Here is a 19,342-nt window from a genome sequence, read left to right on the forward strand (position 1 = left end):
TCTCCCATTTAAGATTTATATTCAAGGCCAAGTTTGACAGATTTTTGACCTAAAAGGGTGTCAAGGAATATGGGGAACAGGCAGGAAAGTGAAGTTAAGGCCACAATCAGATCAGCCATGATTTTATTGAATGGCAGAGAAGGCTCAATGGGCTGAATGGCCTGCTACTATTATGATTCTTATGAATAAGTTTGCTTTTTAAGAGTAAGTAGGAAAGACAGGGTGTTAGAACCACATAAGCAGCCTCTTAACTTTCATACATAACAGCTGATATGTGCAACTGGACATTCTAAAATTCATTGAGTCCTTAAAATGGTACAAAAAGTATTTATCATTCATGATAAAAATGATTTTTGGCAAGGTACAAGAATTAACAAGTAATGGATTACAGCGCTAACAAGTAGTGGATTACAGCATTAGCTATTTGTAAATTCATCTCCAGTTTACCCATTAAAAAGCATATCCTTGTAAACTTGGAAATTTACTAATCTTTAATTGGTACAATATGAAACAAATTACCTATTTTTATACAAGTTTTGTACTAGGATAAATCACAATTAGCCAAAACTTCTCTATTGATAAGGATGGGACTTAAACCTTTGCCTATTCTTCCCAAGGGATTAATAACTCATTGCCTTACCCGCTTAGCATCTTATGACAAAATTGTTGGAAGACCCCAGTGATAATTTTTAGAGCACTTTTCACCTTGAATTTGTTATTTACAATTCACAAAACTAAGGATGTTTTCATTGATTAACAATTTATCAAGTTTCACATGTCCCAACAATATTTTTGCAAGTCACATCACATTTGCTTACAATAAATGTTTATTATAACAAGCACAATTTCATTTCACAAACTCCACAACCCTTTTAAATTTATAAAATTATTTCATAACAGCTTGCCACATATATAGTGTGATTGTATTGCACAATTAAATTTTGTAAACACACCATTCAAAAATTGAAATTGAGATTCAATACCATCCTAGTTTCCCATTTATAGCAGACATTAAATAAAATAGAGTTTGCTTTTAAATAAAATCCAATTTGCTTTTTGTCAGGCCCGTTTCTCTCCAAGTGACTTCTAATTTCTAGAGTAAACTTGGAATATTGTGTGCTGTCACACAAATATAGTTAATAACGAATTCAATGGTTCAGTGGTTGCCTTAGCATTAAGTAGTTATATCATTAGCAGGAGTTCGCTAACAATTTAAGAAAGTTGTCAAACTAATGAAACATGGCAAAAAAATTGTCAATACAGAAAAACGTCTCTTAACAGAGTGAATCATTTGTTTTCTCAATTATATATACACATTAGCTTAGAATTCTTGTAGATGTTTTGAAATAAAGTTATTAAAACATCAGACATTTGGAAAAACTGTATTTCCTGTTTTATCAACTGTTAATATTATGCAAGAGTTTACATAAATACAACCTGATGTGTTGGGACAAAAAGTAGCATGAATCTCACCTTGGTTGACCATATCAACATGTAGTTTTTGTTGAAATATGTTATGCATTTTAGGATCAACTAAACCCAGGATAATATCATTTCTCAATATTAATGAACTAGGGGAAAAAATAAAACATTTATGCAATTCAGTCCACGGTTTAGAATAAATGATAGGAATCCCAAGTACAGACAATTTTAACTTAAAAACATGCTACAATCCAGATTGCAATGAAGCATTTTCTGCTGTCTGGCTATCCACATTTAGTGGGCCTGGTTTAATTTCCTCCGTTGTAAAACTTGGCACAGATGAAGGCAATGCTGGTGGATATTGTTCACTTAGCTTCTCAGTTTTTATCTCTGATAAAGGGCTATGTAAGGTGGTTTCTGTTATCAGGGTCTGGTTGGAATTCTTGGGTGGAATTATGATTTCCTTTTTTGGTAGGAGAAAATCAAGCAGTTCTAGAATAGCACTTATATTAATGCATCCAATTGAACCATATTTATGAAGTTGAGTGGGAGGAATACCTGCAAAACACAAAGATATTATGTGAAATATGAAAGAAAAATTCTAATTTTTACCAATGAGTTACAGAGTAGTTCAACCAATAGCAAATAAAGTATAATACATTAAAACTAAATAAATAGTAACTGCAGCATGAGCAACAGCCGAGTGCATACCAATAATCTGTGCCACTTGTGCAGGTGGAAAAAGAACCTGTAAGCATCGGTTCAGGTAAGGCACTAGGTCTTCAGTAAATGTAATGCAGAACTGGACAAACAGCTCTCGTTCTTTCACACTGAAGGCAGTTTCCTCTGCTCGATGAAAAGTGAGAATTAGCTTTGTAACCTATAAAGAAAAATTGAATTAGAAAAACAAGTTTTCTGCAAATTGCTCAGCATTTAACATTTTGCTCCAAAGAAAGACAAGCTCAAGGCTTCTCCAGATCTGCCACTGCCATCACTGATCATGCATCAGGATAACTACCCATAAATCTGGCAATGGAATTCCTTCATCCTCGCACTAACTCAATGCAGACCCCATTAAAGTTTGATTTTTGAAGCACTGTTTTCAAATTTAACTTTTGACAAACTATTCTGAAGATCACTGCTGCTGCCCAGCGTCAATCACTTCTGATGATCTTCTAAGGAACTGTTCAGCCTTAAAGTATCTCACTAGTCATAAGGTCAGTGAGTCATTATGGTACAGGAAGTGGCCATTTGGCCCACTGAGTCCATGCCGGCTCTCTTGTAGAGCAATCCAATTTGGCCCATTTTCTCACTCTAGCCCCATAGCCCTATAAGTTTATTTCCCTGAACTGCCCACCCAATTTCCTTTTGAAATGATTCATCATCTCCACGTCCACCATACTCAAAGACCGTGGGTTCCAGATCATTACCATTAACTGCGTAAAAATGTTCTTCCCCACATTCCCCATGCATCTCGTGCCCAAAAATTTAAATTTGTGCCCCCTCATCCTTGTATCATCAGCTAATGGCAACAGCTTTTCTTTATCTACTTTATCTAAATCTGACATAATCTTGCTCATCACTATTAAATCTCATCTTTGCTCCAAGAAGAGAAACCCCAGCTTCTCCAACATAACCTTGAAGTTAAAATGACCCATCACTGGAACCATTCTGGTAAATCTCCTCTGCATCCTTTTAAAGACCTGCACAACCTTCCTCAACTGTAGTGACCAGAACTGGACATAATATTCTACTTGTGGCCCAACCAGAGCTTTATAAAAGGTTCAACATAACTTCCCTGCTTTTATACTCAATGCCTCTATTTATGAAGCCCAAGATCCCACATGCTTTGTTCAACTGCTCTCTCAATACATCCTGCCACCATCAAAGATCTATGCACATGAACCCCATGTCCGTTTGTTCCTGTACACTTTTTAGGACTGTGCCATTTAGTGTATAATTCTTATGCAAATATTGCATCAACTCATATTTCTCTATTAAATTCCATCTGCAACTTGTATGCCCATTCTGCTGGCCTATCTAACTATTGCAGTCAATTGGTTTCATCCTCACTGTTAGCCGCACAAACTTTGGAATCATCAACAAATTTTACTCTGCAGTTTGATATGCAAGTCATTTATATACATCAAAAGAGCAGTGCTCCCAGTACTGACCCTTGGAGAACACCATCGTCTCCCATCCTCCAGTCTGAAAACACCCATTTAATACAATTTGCCATTTTTCGTCCTTAAGCCAATTTATTTTTCATTGAAGCTGACAATGATGTCCCTATTTCATGAGCCTCAATTTTGTTAAGGAGCCTTTTATGTTGTACTTTATCATACGCTTTCTTAAAATCCATATAACCAACATCCAATGCATTCCTTTCATCAACCTGTTACTTCATCAAAAAATGTAATTAGATTGGTCCAGCCCAATCTGCCTTTCACAAACCCATGCTCTTTCCCAATTAACTTAAATCTCTCCAAGTACCTGTCAATTTTTTCCTTTATAGTGTTTCTAGAATTTTACCCAACACTGGTGTTAAACTGACCGGCCTGTAGTTACTAGGAATGCCCTTACACCCCTTTCTTGAATAAGGGTGTCACATCTGTCACTCCAAACCTCTGGCACCAGTTCCATATCTAGAAGGGCAAGCCCTTCCCTATGTCCACTCTTTTAGCAACTCAGGAGGCAAGCCACCCGGACCAGGCGACTTATCCACTCTTAAGCATGGCCAGCCTCTATATCCATCATATCAAATTTCACCCATCCATTATCTCTAAAATCTCTGCTTCTACCAATATTCTGTCAGTGTCCTCTTCCTCCGTAAACACTAATACAAAGTACTCATTATTCTAACCTTACCCTGTGTGAATAAACATGCATCACTCGTTTGCCTGTATTAGGCCCCACCCAACCTCTTACTATACACTTACCATTTACATGCAGTAGGAGATTGTTAGGTTCCTTTTTATGTTAACTGCCTTTCTATTCTCTCATTACCAGTCACAATTCCTCTTCACTTCTGCTCTCAGCTTATTATTTGGTCTGATTCCCACTTGAAGAATTCACCTGACATGAACCATACACCCTCTTTTTGTTTCAATCTTTTCTCTACCTCCAACATCATTCAAGCAGCCTTGCCTTTGGTCCCATAACCTTGCACCCTTGTTGGAATGTACTTAGCCTGTACTTGAAACATCATTTCCTTCAAGGTTATCCATTATTCCATTACAGCTTTTCCTGTCAATATTTAGTTCCATTTTGTTCTGGCTAGATCCCCTCTCACCCCATTGAATTTAGATGTTCCGATTTAGATGTTCTACTTTGGATTTCCATGAAGCATTTTGCTTCATGGAGGACGTGTTGGAAATCAGCAAACCTGGATACATTACCCTGCGTCTCTTTGTCTAAGTTATGAATATAGACTGTAACTAGCTGAGGCCCCAGCACTGATTCTTGTGGCTCTCCGATTGTTAAAGCCGGCCAACTTGAAGGTGCCCCATTTATCCTTATTCTTGGCTTCCTGCCTGTTAACCAATCCTCCATCCATGCTAATATATTACCCACAACTCCAATAGTCCTTACCTTCCAAATTTAACTTTTGTATGGCATCTTATCAAATGCCTTTGAACATAAGTATACTACATCTACTGGTTCCCCTTTATCTATCCAACTAGTTAGATCACAAAACATCTGAAAAATTTGTTAACCACAATTTCCCTTTTGTAAAACCATGCTGACTGTGTCAGATCATACTATGACCTAAGTACATTGTTAAGACTTCCTTAATAATGGATTCCAGCATTTTCCCGATGACTGCTGTCAGGCTAACTTATAGATCCCCATTTTTTCTCTCCCTCCTTTTGAGACACTGTGGGATGCAACAATTTTTGGCACAATGCCTCTGAAAGACAAGATATGATCAGCGTTTGCAAGACGTTTCATGCATACCCTTATGGCAGTAATATCAGTTGGAGATAGCTGTTTTTATCCATAGAATGTACCAAATGATCATCGCCCCTGATATATGCTGAAAGACAAAAAGTACTGATATGTCGAATTATGGGAATACGGTATTTTCAGGTTCAAATTGTGTGATTATGTCCATATTTTCATGGAAATTGCAATTTAGTGGCCTTGATTTTTGTGCGTTTGTTTAGCTATATATTCAGCCTTATATTTTCCCCCTTTTATAAAAATGTACAGGAAAACAGTAGAAGTAGGGAAGCTGTTCCAGGTTGCAGTTTTAGTATGACTGGCAAGTGTAGTGGAAGAAGTATTACAATGAGGGAAATAGTCTATAATATCAAATGACCAGTAATTTTAGCATTTCAGCTAATCTAAACTGTAAGCAGGACTTAAGTTGGCAAACAGATCAAAATTTTGTGTTCCTAAACTTGCTTAATCAGCACTTTAAAAACTTTTTTTTTAAGCATTTGGTTATGCTTAGGTTACAACAGTCAAAATACCTTCACAAGTGCATCTTCCAAGCACATGGTTACTTCCTGCGCAAGTGCTATGGGACAACAGAGACGAAGATCATTAAAGGCTGTCAAAATGTTATTTAGAAAATATGCCAGTGGAGGGAAGTCCAGAAGCACCATCGGAGGCTGCAGGGTTCCCGGCTGACTAGTTGGTAGAGTCACAGGGATTGTGCTGCCTAACATTGATGGGGTAGATGTTAATGTGTACAGATTCATGTCTTCCTGAAACTTCTCCACAGCATCCTGAACAGCTTTCACAAAAGCATTCATAGCAACCTTTTGAAACATCGGAGCAAGCTGTCCACGAAAATCTGCTCCTACACGGCTAAAAGAAAGCCCAAAATACATACACTGGCCCAGCAATGAATCCAAGCGGCCGCCCACTCCCTTCTGAAGATCTGATTCCAAGGTCTGCAGAAACTCAGAAACCTTTTGCACGACCCAGCCATGGAAAATAGCACCTTCATTCACAGTGTGATCACTAGAAAGTAATAATGGATCTTCATCTGAGAAAATAGCACGGTACTGAGTGATGATGTCAAACAGGTGGACTCGGCAAGCCTCAATTGTTTTAGTTATGTGAAAATAAGGATCATTGTCCATTATGGAGCCAAGCATAGATTTCAACCAGGCATCTCGAGCCTGAAGAAACTTTATTCTTAGTTCTGCTTCAGTGAAAACATCCATCCTTCTCAAATAGCCTATGACCCGAAGACAAGCTGGAAGTTGGACATTGGTACGCAGCTGTTGGATAAGCTGGTTTAACATCAACTGAGCAGATGAACGCACTTCATTCACTATCCCCTGCATAAGAAATGAGATTAAGAACACTTTAAAATGTTGCAGAGCTTTAGACAACAAAGCTATACAATATTTGTATTTCTCTATTTGAAATGATAATCAAGGTGAAAAGATGATATAGCAAAATACATAACTGTCAGGTATTAAACTTAAAAAAAACGTAATTTTAGATACCACCCTTGTTGCATTAGAAAACTCCTAAATTACAGCTAGTCACAATAACTCAGTTACTACTACTGCCCCCAGAAGGGCAATTAGGGATGGGCAATAAATGATGGCCTTGCCAGCAATACTCACACCAAGTGAATGAATACAAAAAGTCTACTTCCAGCATTTTCTGCTTTTATTTCAGGTTCAGCATCTCCGTATGCATATCTTTTTTGATGTGTTATGAAAGCAATTCTGATTCACAGTTGATACCGAAGAAAAACATTCACAAGGAAGCTAATACCTGTATCACGGGTATGGAAGAGTATTTCTTCTCCAACCTCTTCACATAAGAGGTCAACTCAAGAGCCTCCTCGTAGTAGCCGTTCCTGACGCAGGTATCCATGAGCTGCGGGATCTCCAGGATTTCCAGGATCTCGGTGTGCCGGTTGAGGGTCAGGCTGTTCATCCTCCTGCTGGCCCCAGTCGCTTCCGTCTCCTTGATAAATTGCCTACATTTCTCGCTCAGGCCGGGCAGCTTGCCCAGGAGGCTGGAGACGTGTTTCTCCACCAGGCCGAAGTCGCGGTAGATTTCCTTGGTGCATTCCGCCGTTTTGATGAAGGTTTTGTAGTTGGAGAAGGCCAGTTCCTGGGTCTGCTGCAGGATCTGGGCCCGCTCCTCCGCAAGCCTCTCAGGCTCCCGGTTCAGCTTGTCCACGCCGTACGAGCTCAGCTCGGAGAGGTACAGCGTGAAATCGGGATTCTCCCTCCAGTTTTCGGGGAAAGAATCCCTGAAAATCGACGCCAGGATACTCTCATCCTCCACGTCAATGCCCAGCGCCGCCATCTTGGTGGTCTACGTCACATCCGGTGTCAACAACTTGGTTAGTCGTGGTGATGGCAACGTCACTTCCTCTTCAGAAAACTGTCTGCTGTTGCTAGGCGATATTGCTGCTGTCAGTGCTCAGTGAACGTCGTGCCTGCCAAATGGTCCCAAATTCAAAGGTGAAAAGTTTTGTGTTTATGTAGCTGCCAATTTGCGCACACCAAGGTCTCCCAAACAGCAATACGGTGATGATCAGATCTAGATGATCTTTTTTTATTGGATAGTGGCCAGTACTCTGGGGAGGACTCTCCTGCTCTTCTCTTTCAGCTAGCACAATGGAATCTTTTATGCTGCTTGAGGGCAGATAGACTTGTTGGTTTAATGTCTCATCCACAAAAAGACGACGTCATCTCCCAACAGTGCAGCATTCCCTCAGTCCTCCAATGTTGGCTGAAATTTTGTGCTCAACTGTGTGGAGCTTGAAAACACAACCTGCTAACTCAGAGTGAGCCAAGGCTTACACTAAAAAAGCATTTCAATATTTTGCATATAATCCTCAAACATAGTGATTTCATTGCAGTTGAAATCTAGTTTGTTTTCTAGTATAATACAATAAAAAGCAAGATGAACAGCTCTTATGAAATAAAAGGGACACTGATTCTGGGACCCGGGTGGTGGGTGCGAGTGACCATGAGGGCCGGAGGGGGTCATGATACCATAATAGCGTGGGTGGTGGGGGTACAATCAACTAAAACCTACAACTTTATCGCCTTATCTCGTTGAGCCTCTCAGGCTCCAGTTCAGCTTGTCCACGTTGTATGAGCTCAGCTCGGAGAGGCACAGCGTGAAATCAGGATTCTCTCCCTGGTTTTCAGGGAAAGTATCCCTGAAAATTGACGCCAGGATACTCTCGTCCTCCACGCTATCATCTCTCTGATGGTCGACTCAATCACTTGCAGTTCCACTCAAATCACTCAAACTCACACAGGAGACTCCCAGAATCAGTCTCCAACAGGCTGTCCTAGAAATACGGGACAAAAGGGATCCCTTAAGGGACACTCGACAAATATTCAAAATAAGGAATAACCCTCAAAATTCAGGACATTTAGTCACCCTGGTAAAAAGATAGGCTACAAATATGAGTAAAAAATCTGTCTGCAGAAACACTCCTAATGCTTCTTTAGTTATACTGTTTGGTTAATGAGAAATTTGGGAGTTGTTGATATTTTGCAAATCTGTATATCCTGAAGAGGTCACTAGTGTTCTTTCTAAATCTACTAAAAGTGCTGGCAAGGAATAGTTAAATTAAAATGTTATGAAATCGAGCAATTGCAAATGTCAAGAAGAATGATAAAATAAAGCACAGAATAAATTGTAAAAAGTTGACAGGGATTATGAAATATCAAACAGAAATTACTGTACGCAAATTATTTGCATTAACCCATATCTGTTATGGGATTGGTGGATTGGCTAACCTAGCCTCATTTCCTGCATTTCTTTCCATCACAGAGAAATTCGGATCCTTTGCTAAATGCCCCTTTGGTTACATGCAAAGCAAGTTTCCTCTTCTGGCATCTCTTTTTATATACATTTCTACCCTTGCCCTTGTCAGCCACATTCATTTATTTACTCCTGGTTGCTGTGCCTATTGCTTCCATTTTCTATTTCAGTGTTACTCAAACCTTTTTGGTCGAAGGCCTCTTTTTCAAATTGATTAGTGATCACAAACTGCCCCCATCTGAATTAGGGAAATGGCACCCTGGACGACTTTGTATTTGGCATCCTTGTTTTGAGTTTAAGCATGTAGTACTTAAACATTTATAAAAACTCTCCTGTCTAGAACAAGATTGAACTCACCTGCTGCCCACCTTGGTAACTGTGGGTCCACATGGTGATCTCTGTGTCACTCTCAGTGCTTCTCCATGTGTGGTCTCCTCCTACACAAGATAGCCAGCCCATTCTGCGCTGCACATATGCCAGCCACCATCCACTCCTGCCTCCCAGCTCGCACCAACCCTGCCTCTGGCTGCCACTCATATTACTTTTGACCACTGCACCCATGTTGCCCACCCATAATGCAGACTCACTAAGCACTTTCACATGATTTTGCAGACCCAGGGAAAGCCTTTATGGAGCCCCATGGATCTGTGGAATCCAGTCTATTGAAATATCATTGTCTACTCTGTCTGTTACTTCCTCAATAAAATCAATTAGGTTGATCAAGAAAAATTTTCCCTTTGGGAATCCAGGGATGAGAAATTTCTGCTGTTTGGAAGATTTCCGTTATTTGGATTTTGGAATTACGCCATTCTAAATATGACTTTGACCTCCACCTCCTCCATAGTCCAAACTGGGCTGAACAATTGTAAGTGCAAGCATCATTGAGAGTGGGAAAAAAATACAGATTTGTGATTGGAGGAGCACGAGCATGGGATGGAAGGAAGCTACGAGGAGCTGCTCCTCCAATCACAGATTCTGTCTCTCCCATGCTGGCTGTTCCAGCTCTTCCAATCACAGGCTTCCTCCCTGCCACTCTTGCTGCTCCTCCAGAGACATAATCTATGATTGGAGGAGCAGCAAGGCCAGGAGGGAGGGGACCTGTTATTGGAGGATGATGAACAGTTATTTTGGCTGGTCCCACTGTCAACATGCAGGAGACTTTCGGCTATGCAGTCACCCATCACTTTGATAAGATGCTCGACAACTAGCCTCACCTATTCGATATCCTTTAACGCTGAAGACAAGAAGCTGAATAAGAAAAAAGACCCTTCCCCCCACCCCACCCCCACTAGAGCTATCTGTACCTTGCTCGTCCTGCTTTCTACCCTAAATGCCACCTATTATCACATTCCTTAGATAATATCACCACCTTCAACACCTCTTTGTCCTTTTGTCTATGACATCTTTTGGTTATCTCCACCTGTCACTGGCCCTCTATCCAGCTCTACCTGTCCCACCCCCCCTTAAACTAGCTTATATTTCACCTCTTTTCTATTTTTCCTTAGTTCTGTTGAAGAGTCATATGGACTCGAAATGTTAACTGTGTTTCTCTCCGCAGATGCTGTCAGACCGGCTGAGTTTTTGCAGGTATTTTTGTTTTTGTTTTGGATTTCCAGCATCTGCAGTTTTTTGCTTTTATATAAGAAAAAAGACCTTTTTGTCTACAGTCACTCTCATTCCTGGAAATCCATGCTGTCTATTCATTGATATATTTTTCTTTTCTAGATGTTCTTCTATTCTCTTGTTTAGTGAAGATTCCATAATTTTTCTTACTACCGATGTTAAGCTGCTTACTACCGATGTTAAGCTGACTGGTCTGTAATTCCCTGGACTTTCTGTCCCTCCTTCTTAAATATAGGAATTACATTAGCTATTTGTCAGTCCTCTGGTACTAGACGCTTTTCTAACGAATTATTAAATATATGTAATTATGCCTCTTCTCTAGTTTCTTTTAAAATATGTGGATGCAATCCATCCGGTCCAGGGGTTTTGAGTTTGTTTAGTTCATTCACAATATCCCCTTTTTATTTTTAATGCAATTACCTCATTGCTCAAGTCATCATTCAATGTCATGTCAACTTATTTCATCTCCCTGGTAAATAAAGAAGCAAAATAATTATTTAATATTGTTGTCATCTCTTGATTGTTACCTGTGGTATTATTCTGTCTGTCCCCTAATGGTCCTATTCGCATCGTAGCTTTGATTTTTTTATTGGTGACCCTGTAAAATATTTTATTATTTTGTTTTATGCTCCTTGATTGCTTAATTTCATAGTTCCTCTTTGCCTTCTGAATTGTTCTTTTGACTTCATCCCTAATCTCTTCGTATTTTATCTTAACATGTACTCCTCTGCTGTTTATATACTTAATATATGCCTCTCTCCTAACTCTTAATGGTTCCCTTATGTCTTTATACACCCATGGACTCCCACTAGCCCAATTTGATCTTTTTAATGGAATGAGCATGGTTATAAATGTTTCCTGTAGTTGTTCTACATCGTTGCTTGTCAATATTGTTACCCATTTTATTTTCCTAAGTTCTATTTGATTGAATTTTTTGAGGAGGTGACCAGGTGTGTAGATGAGGGCAGTGTAGTTGATGTAGTTTATATGGATTTCAGCAAAGCCTTTGACAAGGTCCCACATGGGAGACTTATAAAGAAGGCAAATGCACATGGGATACAGGGTAATTTGATAAGGTGGATTCAAAATTGGCTTCGTTGTAGGAGACAGAGGGTGATGACAGAAGGATGCTTTAGTGACTGGAAGCCAGTGTCCAGTGGCGTACCACAAGGATCTGTGCTGGGTCCCCTATTATTCGTCATTTATATAAATGACATAGATGACTATGTGGGGGGTAGGATTAGTAAGTTTGCGGCTGACACAAAGATTGGCCGGGTGCTTAACAGTGAGGCTTAGTGTCTTGGACTACAGGAAGATATAAACGGGATGGTCAAATGGGCAGATAAGTGGCAGATGGAATTTAACCCTGAAACGTGTGAGGTGATACACTTTGGAAGGAGTAATTTGACAAGGAAGTATTCAATGAATGACATGACACTAGGAAGTTCTGAGGAACAAAGGTACCTTGGCATGTGTGTCCATAGATCTCTGAAGGCGGAGGGGCACGTTAGTGGGGTGGTTAAAAAGGCATATGGGACATTTGCCTTTATCAATCGAGGCATAGATTACAAAAGTAGGGAGGCCATGTTGGAGTTGTATAGAACCTTGGTGAGGCCACAGCTGGAGCACTGTGTGCAGTTCTGGTTGCCACATTATAGGAAGGATGTGATTGCACTGGAGGGGGCGCAGAATAGATTCACCAGGATGTTGCCTGGGATGAAACATTTAAATTATGAAGAGAGGTTGGATAGACTTGGGTTGTTTTCATTGGAGCAGAGAAGACTGAGGGGCGACCTGATCGAGGTGTACAAGATTATGAGGGGCATGGACAGGGTGGATAGGGAGCAGCTGTTCCCCTTAGTTGAAGGATCAGTCACAAGGGGGCACAAGTTTAAGGTGAGGGGCAGGAGGTATGGGGGATATGAGGAAAAACATTTTTACCCAGAGGGTGGTAATGGTCTGGAATGCGCTGCCTGGGAGGGTGGTGGAGGCGGGTTGCCTCACATCCTTTAAAAAGTACCTGGATGAGCACTTGGCATGTCATAACATTCAAGGCTATGGGCCAAGTGCTGGTAAATGGGATTAGGTAGGTAGGTCAGGTGTTTCTCACGTGTCGGTGCAGACTCGATGGGCCGAAGGACCTCTTCTGCACTGTGTGATTCTGTGATATTCTGATTCTCTCAAAATCAGCTTGCAAGATCGTGGGACAGCTGGAACAGCCTGAAAAAAATAAGGACAAGAGATGCCTGCTAGGGGAAAATAGAAGTAGCCTTGGGCAGAATAGGACCTACAGGAAGAGAGCAAGAGCTAGAAACCAACAGAATTATGGCACTACAGGGTCTGAAGAAGGAGGGTGAGGGTGGGCATGGAGAAAGAGCTTTAGAGCTATGTCCCAATGTGGCTAATTGGAGAGGGAAGAAAAGAGCAGCAATAAAGCAAACCTGCAAAGAGGCAGAGTGGCCAAAGAGAAGGAGATTTTGCAGTTGTACAATGGGCCTGTGAGAGGGAGAATGTGGTGGTAGGAAAGGAGCTAGGCTTTTAAAGCACCTTTGCCAAACTAGGGATAGTATTTAATGGAGACGATAGAGGTTGGGGGAGCTCCATGTCACCTCCATTGGGAAGGCCCACTGAATTAAGTGCCAGTCAGGCACTTAACTGGGCAGTGGCAGGCCTTCCTGAGATCAAGGATCCTGAGAGCCCCTGAGAGCTGCTGGCCAATCAGAGGCTGGCTGCTGTGCATTGGTCAACAGTGCCACCAGGGGAATGATGGCCATTGTCAGTATTGCACCCACTCATGACCTATGATCGCTGAGGGACTCAGGCCACAGGTTAGTGATGGAGGCAGCAGCAAGGACAGGGTTGTAGTCCCTGGAAACCCAGAAGCAAACATGATAGGGTTTGCTTTTCAGGGTTTCCACATGGTGGGTCCTCCTGCTTGCCGCTGGGTGAATACTAGTGGTGGTGGAATGAGACTCGTAAGTGGGCTTTAATTTTCCTCTTAAGGGCCTCAAATGATTGCAGGGTGGGAAGACCATCCATGAGCCTTCCCACCCCAGACTTAACTGGGGCAGAGGCTAGAAGGTGGTGGGGTCAGCATCTGTCACATTCCCATTGATTAAATGTCCCCCTCGCCCTAGAAGTTGCACACTTCACATTCATACTCTCTGAAAACCTCTGTGATTTTGTACCATTTTCAGATCTATTAAATGGTGATTTAGAAGACGATTTAAAAATGTTTCAGATCTGCATGTTTATCATAAGTTTGCAAACAAAAGTAAACCATATAAAAGAATGCTTGTGGTAGTAGGAAAGCGTGAACAAAAATCCAGCAGTTGCAGATGATTGTCAATTGGCCTGTGGAAACCAACGTTTGATAATATATAGGCATACTTAACACAATACTTTTTCAAAATGATGAAAATGAAAGGTTAACACTATTTGCAATTGAACTAAGTCAACAAATTGAGACAATTATGCTGCCTACAGGCTTTCAAGAACTGAAAACTGATTCTGTAAAATATAAAATCAATTTTCCTATAATTCACTATGATCTCACAAAGTCTTTGCTAACCCCGTCATTAAACACACACACCCCAATTCACTGCATGATACTATATTATCATTGATTTCAGTATATCATTCCTCTACAATTAAATCACACAAACATCTTTAAACAGGTTTCTTGGAAACAAGTAAACTAAATTGCCAGGCAATATGAATGAAACAGATCTATGTAATTATATGTTATTTTTATAGGTAACTCTGTCTTAAGGATATTGCAGAAATCATGGTACCTATTTTCCAGAGAAGATTATTGAAGAATACTTCTTTTTTTTGCAGTTGAAAGGAATACTGTAAGCCCTTTTTCTTCTTGAGAGAAAATCGCAAAGAAATTAATTGTGAGCCCAAAATTCAACAGCACCTTTGTGGCACTGGAATTGAGGTCAAGGCACTGACACCACTGAAAATAATAGAGCAGTTTAAATATACAGGAGTGTATAGGCTGCCTAAAAACAGCCCATAATTCCCCAGATATGCTGTGGTTGGGAGAGGGGGAGAAAATTAATTGCTACAGAGGCAGGCACTAAGCCCAAATGGAACATGAATGACTGGTTTTTGTGGGGGAGGTGTGGATAGATGGGTTTTGGAGGGTTGGAAAATATCTTGAGGGAAGGTGAGGGCTGGAAAATATCTGAACAAGAGGTAGCGACACCTCAGCCCCTAGGGTCTAATGTTACCACAGTGCAGATAAGCACCAATGGCATCATTGGCCTTGCTGTAATTTTGAGTATATTTCTTTAACAAAGGGCTTGGTTTCGATGTGAGATTGAAATTTTGAGATATTGCCACAGTTTGTAATTTACTAGTAACTGTACTAAGTCTAAACAATATTGACAGGAAGATTAAATTGTGCAGTGACACATGAAAATAAGGGATCTGCTGATAGAAACAGAGGAAAACGAGTAGGTCATTCAGCTCCTTGAGCCTGTTCCACCATTTCATGAGATCATGCTTAAAGGTTCGCTGATGATGCACAGTGTCCAGTATCATTTGCAACCCTTCAGATACTGAAGTAGTCCCTGCAGACATGCAACAAAACCTGGACAACATTCAGGCTTGTGTGTGTTTGGGTATTGTTTAAATATGACACCAGGAACTTCAACCCTAAGAGGCGACGGCGGGTGGACGAATCAGTGCCACCCAGCCACATGATTCAGCGAGCAGGTCGCCAATGCATAATTAATGCGGTTTCAAGCAGTAGATCAGGCGTGAGAACCCGACTTGCTGATCAGCAGCAAGTAACATTCACAAAACACAAGTGTGAGGCAATGACCATTTCCAGCAAGATAGAATCTAGTTATTTCCTCTTCATGCTCAATGGCATTCCATCACTGAATCCCCAGCCATCAACATCCTGAGGTTATCATTGACCAGAAACTTAACAGGACCAATCATACAAGTACAGTGGCTATAAGAGCAGGTCAGAGGCTGCAATTTCTGCAGGAAGTAACTCACCTCCTGACTCCCCAAAGCCTGTTCACCATCTGCAAGGCACAAGTCAGGAGTGTGATGGAACACTTTCCACTTGTTGGATGAATGTAGCTCAAACAACACTCAAGAAGCTCAACACCATCCAAGACAAAGCAGCCCACTTGATCAGCACCCCATCCAACACCTTGAACATTCAGTCTCCGCCTCCGGCCTAGAATAACAGTGTCTTACCAAGCATCCTTTGATTGCACCTTCCAAACCTGCAACCCCTATCATCCAGAAAGACAAGGGCATCAGATTCAAGGAAACACCACCATCTGCAAGTTCCTTCTTAAGCCCCACACCATCCTGGTTTGGAACTATGTTGCCGTTACTTCATTGTTACTGAGTCAAAAACCTTCAAATCGCTTCCTAACAGCACCACGGGTGTATCTACTCCACATGGACTGCAGAGGTCCAAGAGGGCGGCTCACTACCATTTTCTCAAGGACAATTATGGGTGAGCAACAAATGCTGGCCTTGGCATGAAAAAATAAAATAAAACTACATCCACCTGCCTTGGCTTCATATTCTATCACACCCTTGGTTAATGTGGAAAAATTAATGGCCAGAACTTCCATTTTTCTGGGGTCGTGCCCCGGAGGTACCCCAGAAGTTGCGCTGGGGAACCCCCGGAAGTCCTGACCACAAGGACTGCATGGGAATTGCACTGGGAACCATTAGATTCTCCAGGTGGAATTTTATGCTCCAGAGACTAAGTGTGCTGGTGGGTGGGATTAGTGATGAGTTTCCTTTTGATCGGCAGGTTGGGTTCTCACGCCCGATCTGTTTGAAACTTCATTAGTTATCCATAGGCGAGCTGCTCATTGAATCATGTGGCAGGGCACTGATGTGTCCGTCCACCGTCACCTCATAGGGTCGTCGTTTCTGGCCCCATATTTAAACACTACCCGAACACACACATTACTCTCTGCATCCCAGCTGTGTGGTCGGAAGTTCTGGAGATAGCCCCAAGGAACAGGAAGAGTGTGCCAAGAGTTAACCATGGCTCCCTGCAAGCTTTAATTAGAGGTGTACACCAGCACTGGGAGTCCTTTTTTCGAGGGATGGATTCAGGAGGACCAACCTCACCTCGCTGGCCTGGGAGGTGGTCGCAAAGGACGTCAGCTCCGCAGGCAACTGCCAGAGAAATGCCATCTAGTGGAGGAAGAGGATGAATGATTTCATCTGTACTGCCAGGGTAAGTCAACCTTCAGCTCACTCGCTCATAATGGAATTATGCATTCAAAGCGTCACACAGCTCAGGGATCTCACACAATATAAGCGGTCAAGTTATCAGCATTGAAAGCCTATTCACCAGCATCTCATCTATCATCCGGCACAAACAGCATCTTCAGCCCTTATGGGGGGGCGGGGTGTTGTTTCAGAAAACACAGCAGGCAAGAAAGCTTCCCAACCTCTGCTCCACCCCTTCTCAACACATCCCATCCATTTGCCTTCATGCAGGTCAGGCTTGTCCACAAAAAGATGGAGAGGTCCCAAACTGCATGCGGGATGGCCAGGAGCTCTCCAAATTCAAGGAGAATGCCCCAAGTTGGTAGGGGAAGACGGAGATCGCTCCTGTGGTGAAGGCGAGATCGGCCTCTCCCAGCAAGCCAGCATGGATGAGCCCTCTATGAGTTGATCACATCCTGACATTCACAGTGAGTGACATGCAATGTTGTATTCAGCCTGTTCATGAACTAAACCTATCTTCTGTCTCTTACAGACATCAGACAGACTTGCACAGACAATATAAGTGCCAGCCTCCAGGCCACCACAGAGGAGGATGCAGAGGAGCCATCTGAAGAAGACTCATCGCAGCGTTCACCTGCACCATCCACCAGCGCAGAGTCACACATCTCGTTGAGTCATAGTTCTAGATTAGGCTCAGGGTCATATTCTGGGGAACACCTCACTGACACATTTCCGCAGCATGCAGATTCCTGCTGGAGAACAGCCACCCACTGTGTCCAAATCAGATGTTGAGCCTCTGGAAGCAGCTGTCGCAGACATGCTGGAGATGCAAAAACAGGCGGTGGAACATCAGGCAGAGTTACCAGAGGCGGTCAACAGGCTAGAGCGAAGGGTGGAGGAGTCCATCTGCATTCTGTCTGATGTTGTGGCTCCGACATGCAAGTGCCTTGAAGTCTCTGTGGGAAGGTTTCAGCCTGCCGGATTTGTGCATGGACCTGCACTCCATTGCTAAAGGCATTGGTGAGATCCATCAGTGGCTCGGCGAGAGGGAGACAGGGCATCTAGACCTCACTGCAGGTGACCCTTCTCCTCATGGAGTCAGGCAAGGACCCTCGGGCACCCACAGAGAGGAGGACCAGCAGCTGGACATCCCGGGGCCATCCTGACAGGTGACTCCACTAGTGTTCAGCTGATCCTAATCCCCTCTGCCTGTGATCCCGTGCAGAGGCCAAGGAGGGTGCTCCTGCCTCGCAACAGGAGACCCAAAGCAGGCTAGGGCCCTCCAGGTCTCTGACCTCAGGCCCCCAGAGGATGCCCGCCAAAGTCATCAAAGACAACAGTGTATCAGTCAGCAGGCTGCTTCCACCTCTGCTGCAGATGTTGGAGATCCACCAAGATGTAGCTGTCGGCTTAGAAAAATTAAGTAACCTTGATATCACTTTGGGTGTTCACTCACTGTATATATCATGCACCTTTGTAAATACATTTGCTATTCATGACAATGGTCTTGTCATGTGAATGCGTTGTGCATATGCAACTATTACAAGGGTGACCTAAGCTCCCACTCAGTGATCGCCTCCCTTTGTGAGCTTCACATTCATGTGATATCTAGCTGACTCGTGTTAGTTACTTGCCCCTTGTCTAATGTCAGAGAAATGTGTCAACTCTTTATTGAAAGTGACTACTCATTGCATTAGGAAGTGATATTATTTTAAAGACACCTTGGAGTAATGCTCAATTGCATTGGAGGGTTACCACTCATGTTGTCTCATCATCAAATAGCTGTCTACATTGTTTGTGCCAAAGCACAAGACCTGCAGTCATGATGGTCTCTCCAGCCATGTGCACATCTCTCTGGCAGCAAGAAGTGTCTCATTTAGGAGGCCATGACTGCAACAAGTCCACTCTTTGCAGGTTTTGTGCTAGCCTGCTGCCTTTCACTTCCCAGAGTGGCTACATACAGCTTGGGCTCCTGACTTTTCCAAAGATTAGGGCCTAGTGAAACATGAGGGTTGGAGGTCCAAGACCCAATGCTGACATTGCTCTCAATTTTAGTGGTTATAAAGATCTTCCAGACTACTGGCATGCCACTAAGGGACATGAGAAATGTGCTTGGGAATCCTTGTCTGCACTTTACTCCTCCTGGAATCTTGTAGCTATGCGTGTGTGGGCACATCTTCTGCATCTTGCAGCTTCGATTGCATCATCATGTGGAAGCTCTTCATCATCGCCCTCTTCAGGTTATGCCCTTCCAATTCTTCATCATCCAAGGAGTTCTCAGCCTCCTCCATCTCTCCTTTTGGCA

The 19,342-nt window shown here is 42.4% G+C and overlaps 1 protein-coding gene across 1 annotated transcript; it reads right to left on the reverse strand.

Moving 5' to 3' along the window:
- Nucleotides 1-473: 473 nt before the first annotated feature.
- On the reverse strand, nt 474-7,732 carry cog8 (component of oligomeric golgi complex 8). The gene is made up of 4 exons (XM_078544484.1): nt 7,165-7,732; nt 5,898-6,716; nt 2,134-2,302; nt 474-1,980 (listed from the first exon to the last, which is right to left on the reverse strand). Exons 1-4 carry the CDS (start codon nt 7,705-7,707, stop codon nt 1,667-1,669), a joined length of 1,845 nt encoding a protein of 614 aa, XP_078400610.1. The 5' UTR covers nt 7,708-7,732; the 3' UTR covers nt 474-1,666.
- Between the last annotated feature and the right edge of the window lie 11,610 nt (nt 7,733-19,342).

Source organism: Cetorhinus maximus, chromosome 6, assembly GCF_964194155.1.
Source record: "Cetorhinus maximus chromosome 6, sCetMax3.hap1.1, whole genome shotgun sequence".
NCBI classification, from domain to species: domain Eukaryota; kingdom Metazoa; phylum Chordata; class Chondrichthyes; order Lamniformes; family Cetorhinidae; genus Cetorhinus; species Cetorhinus maximus.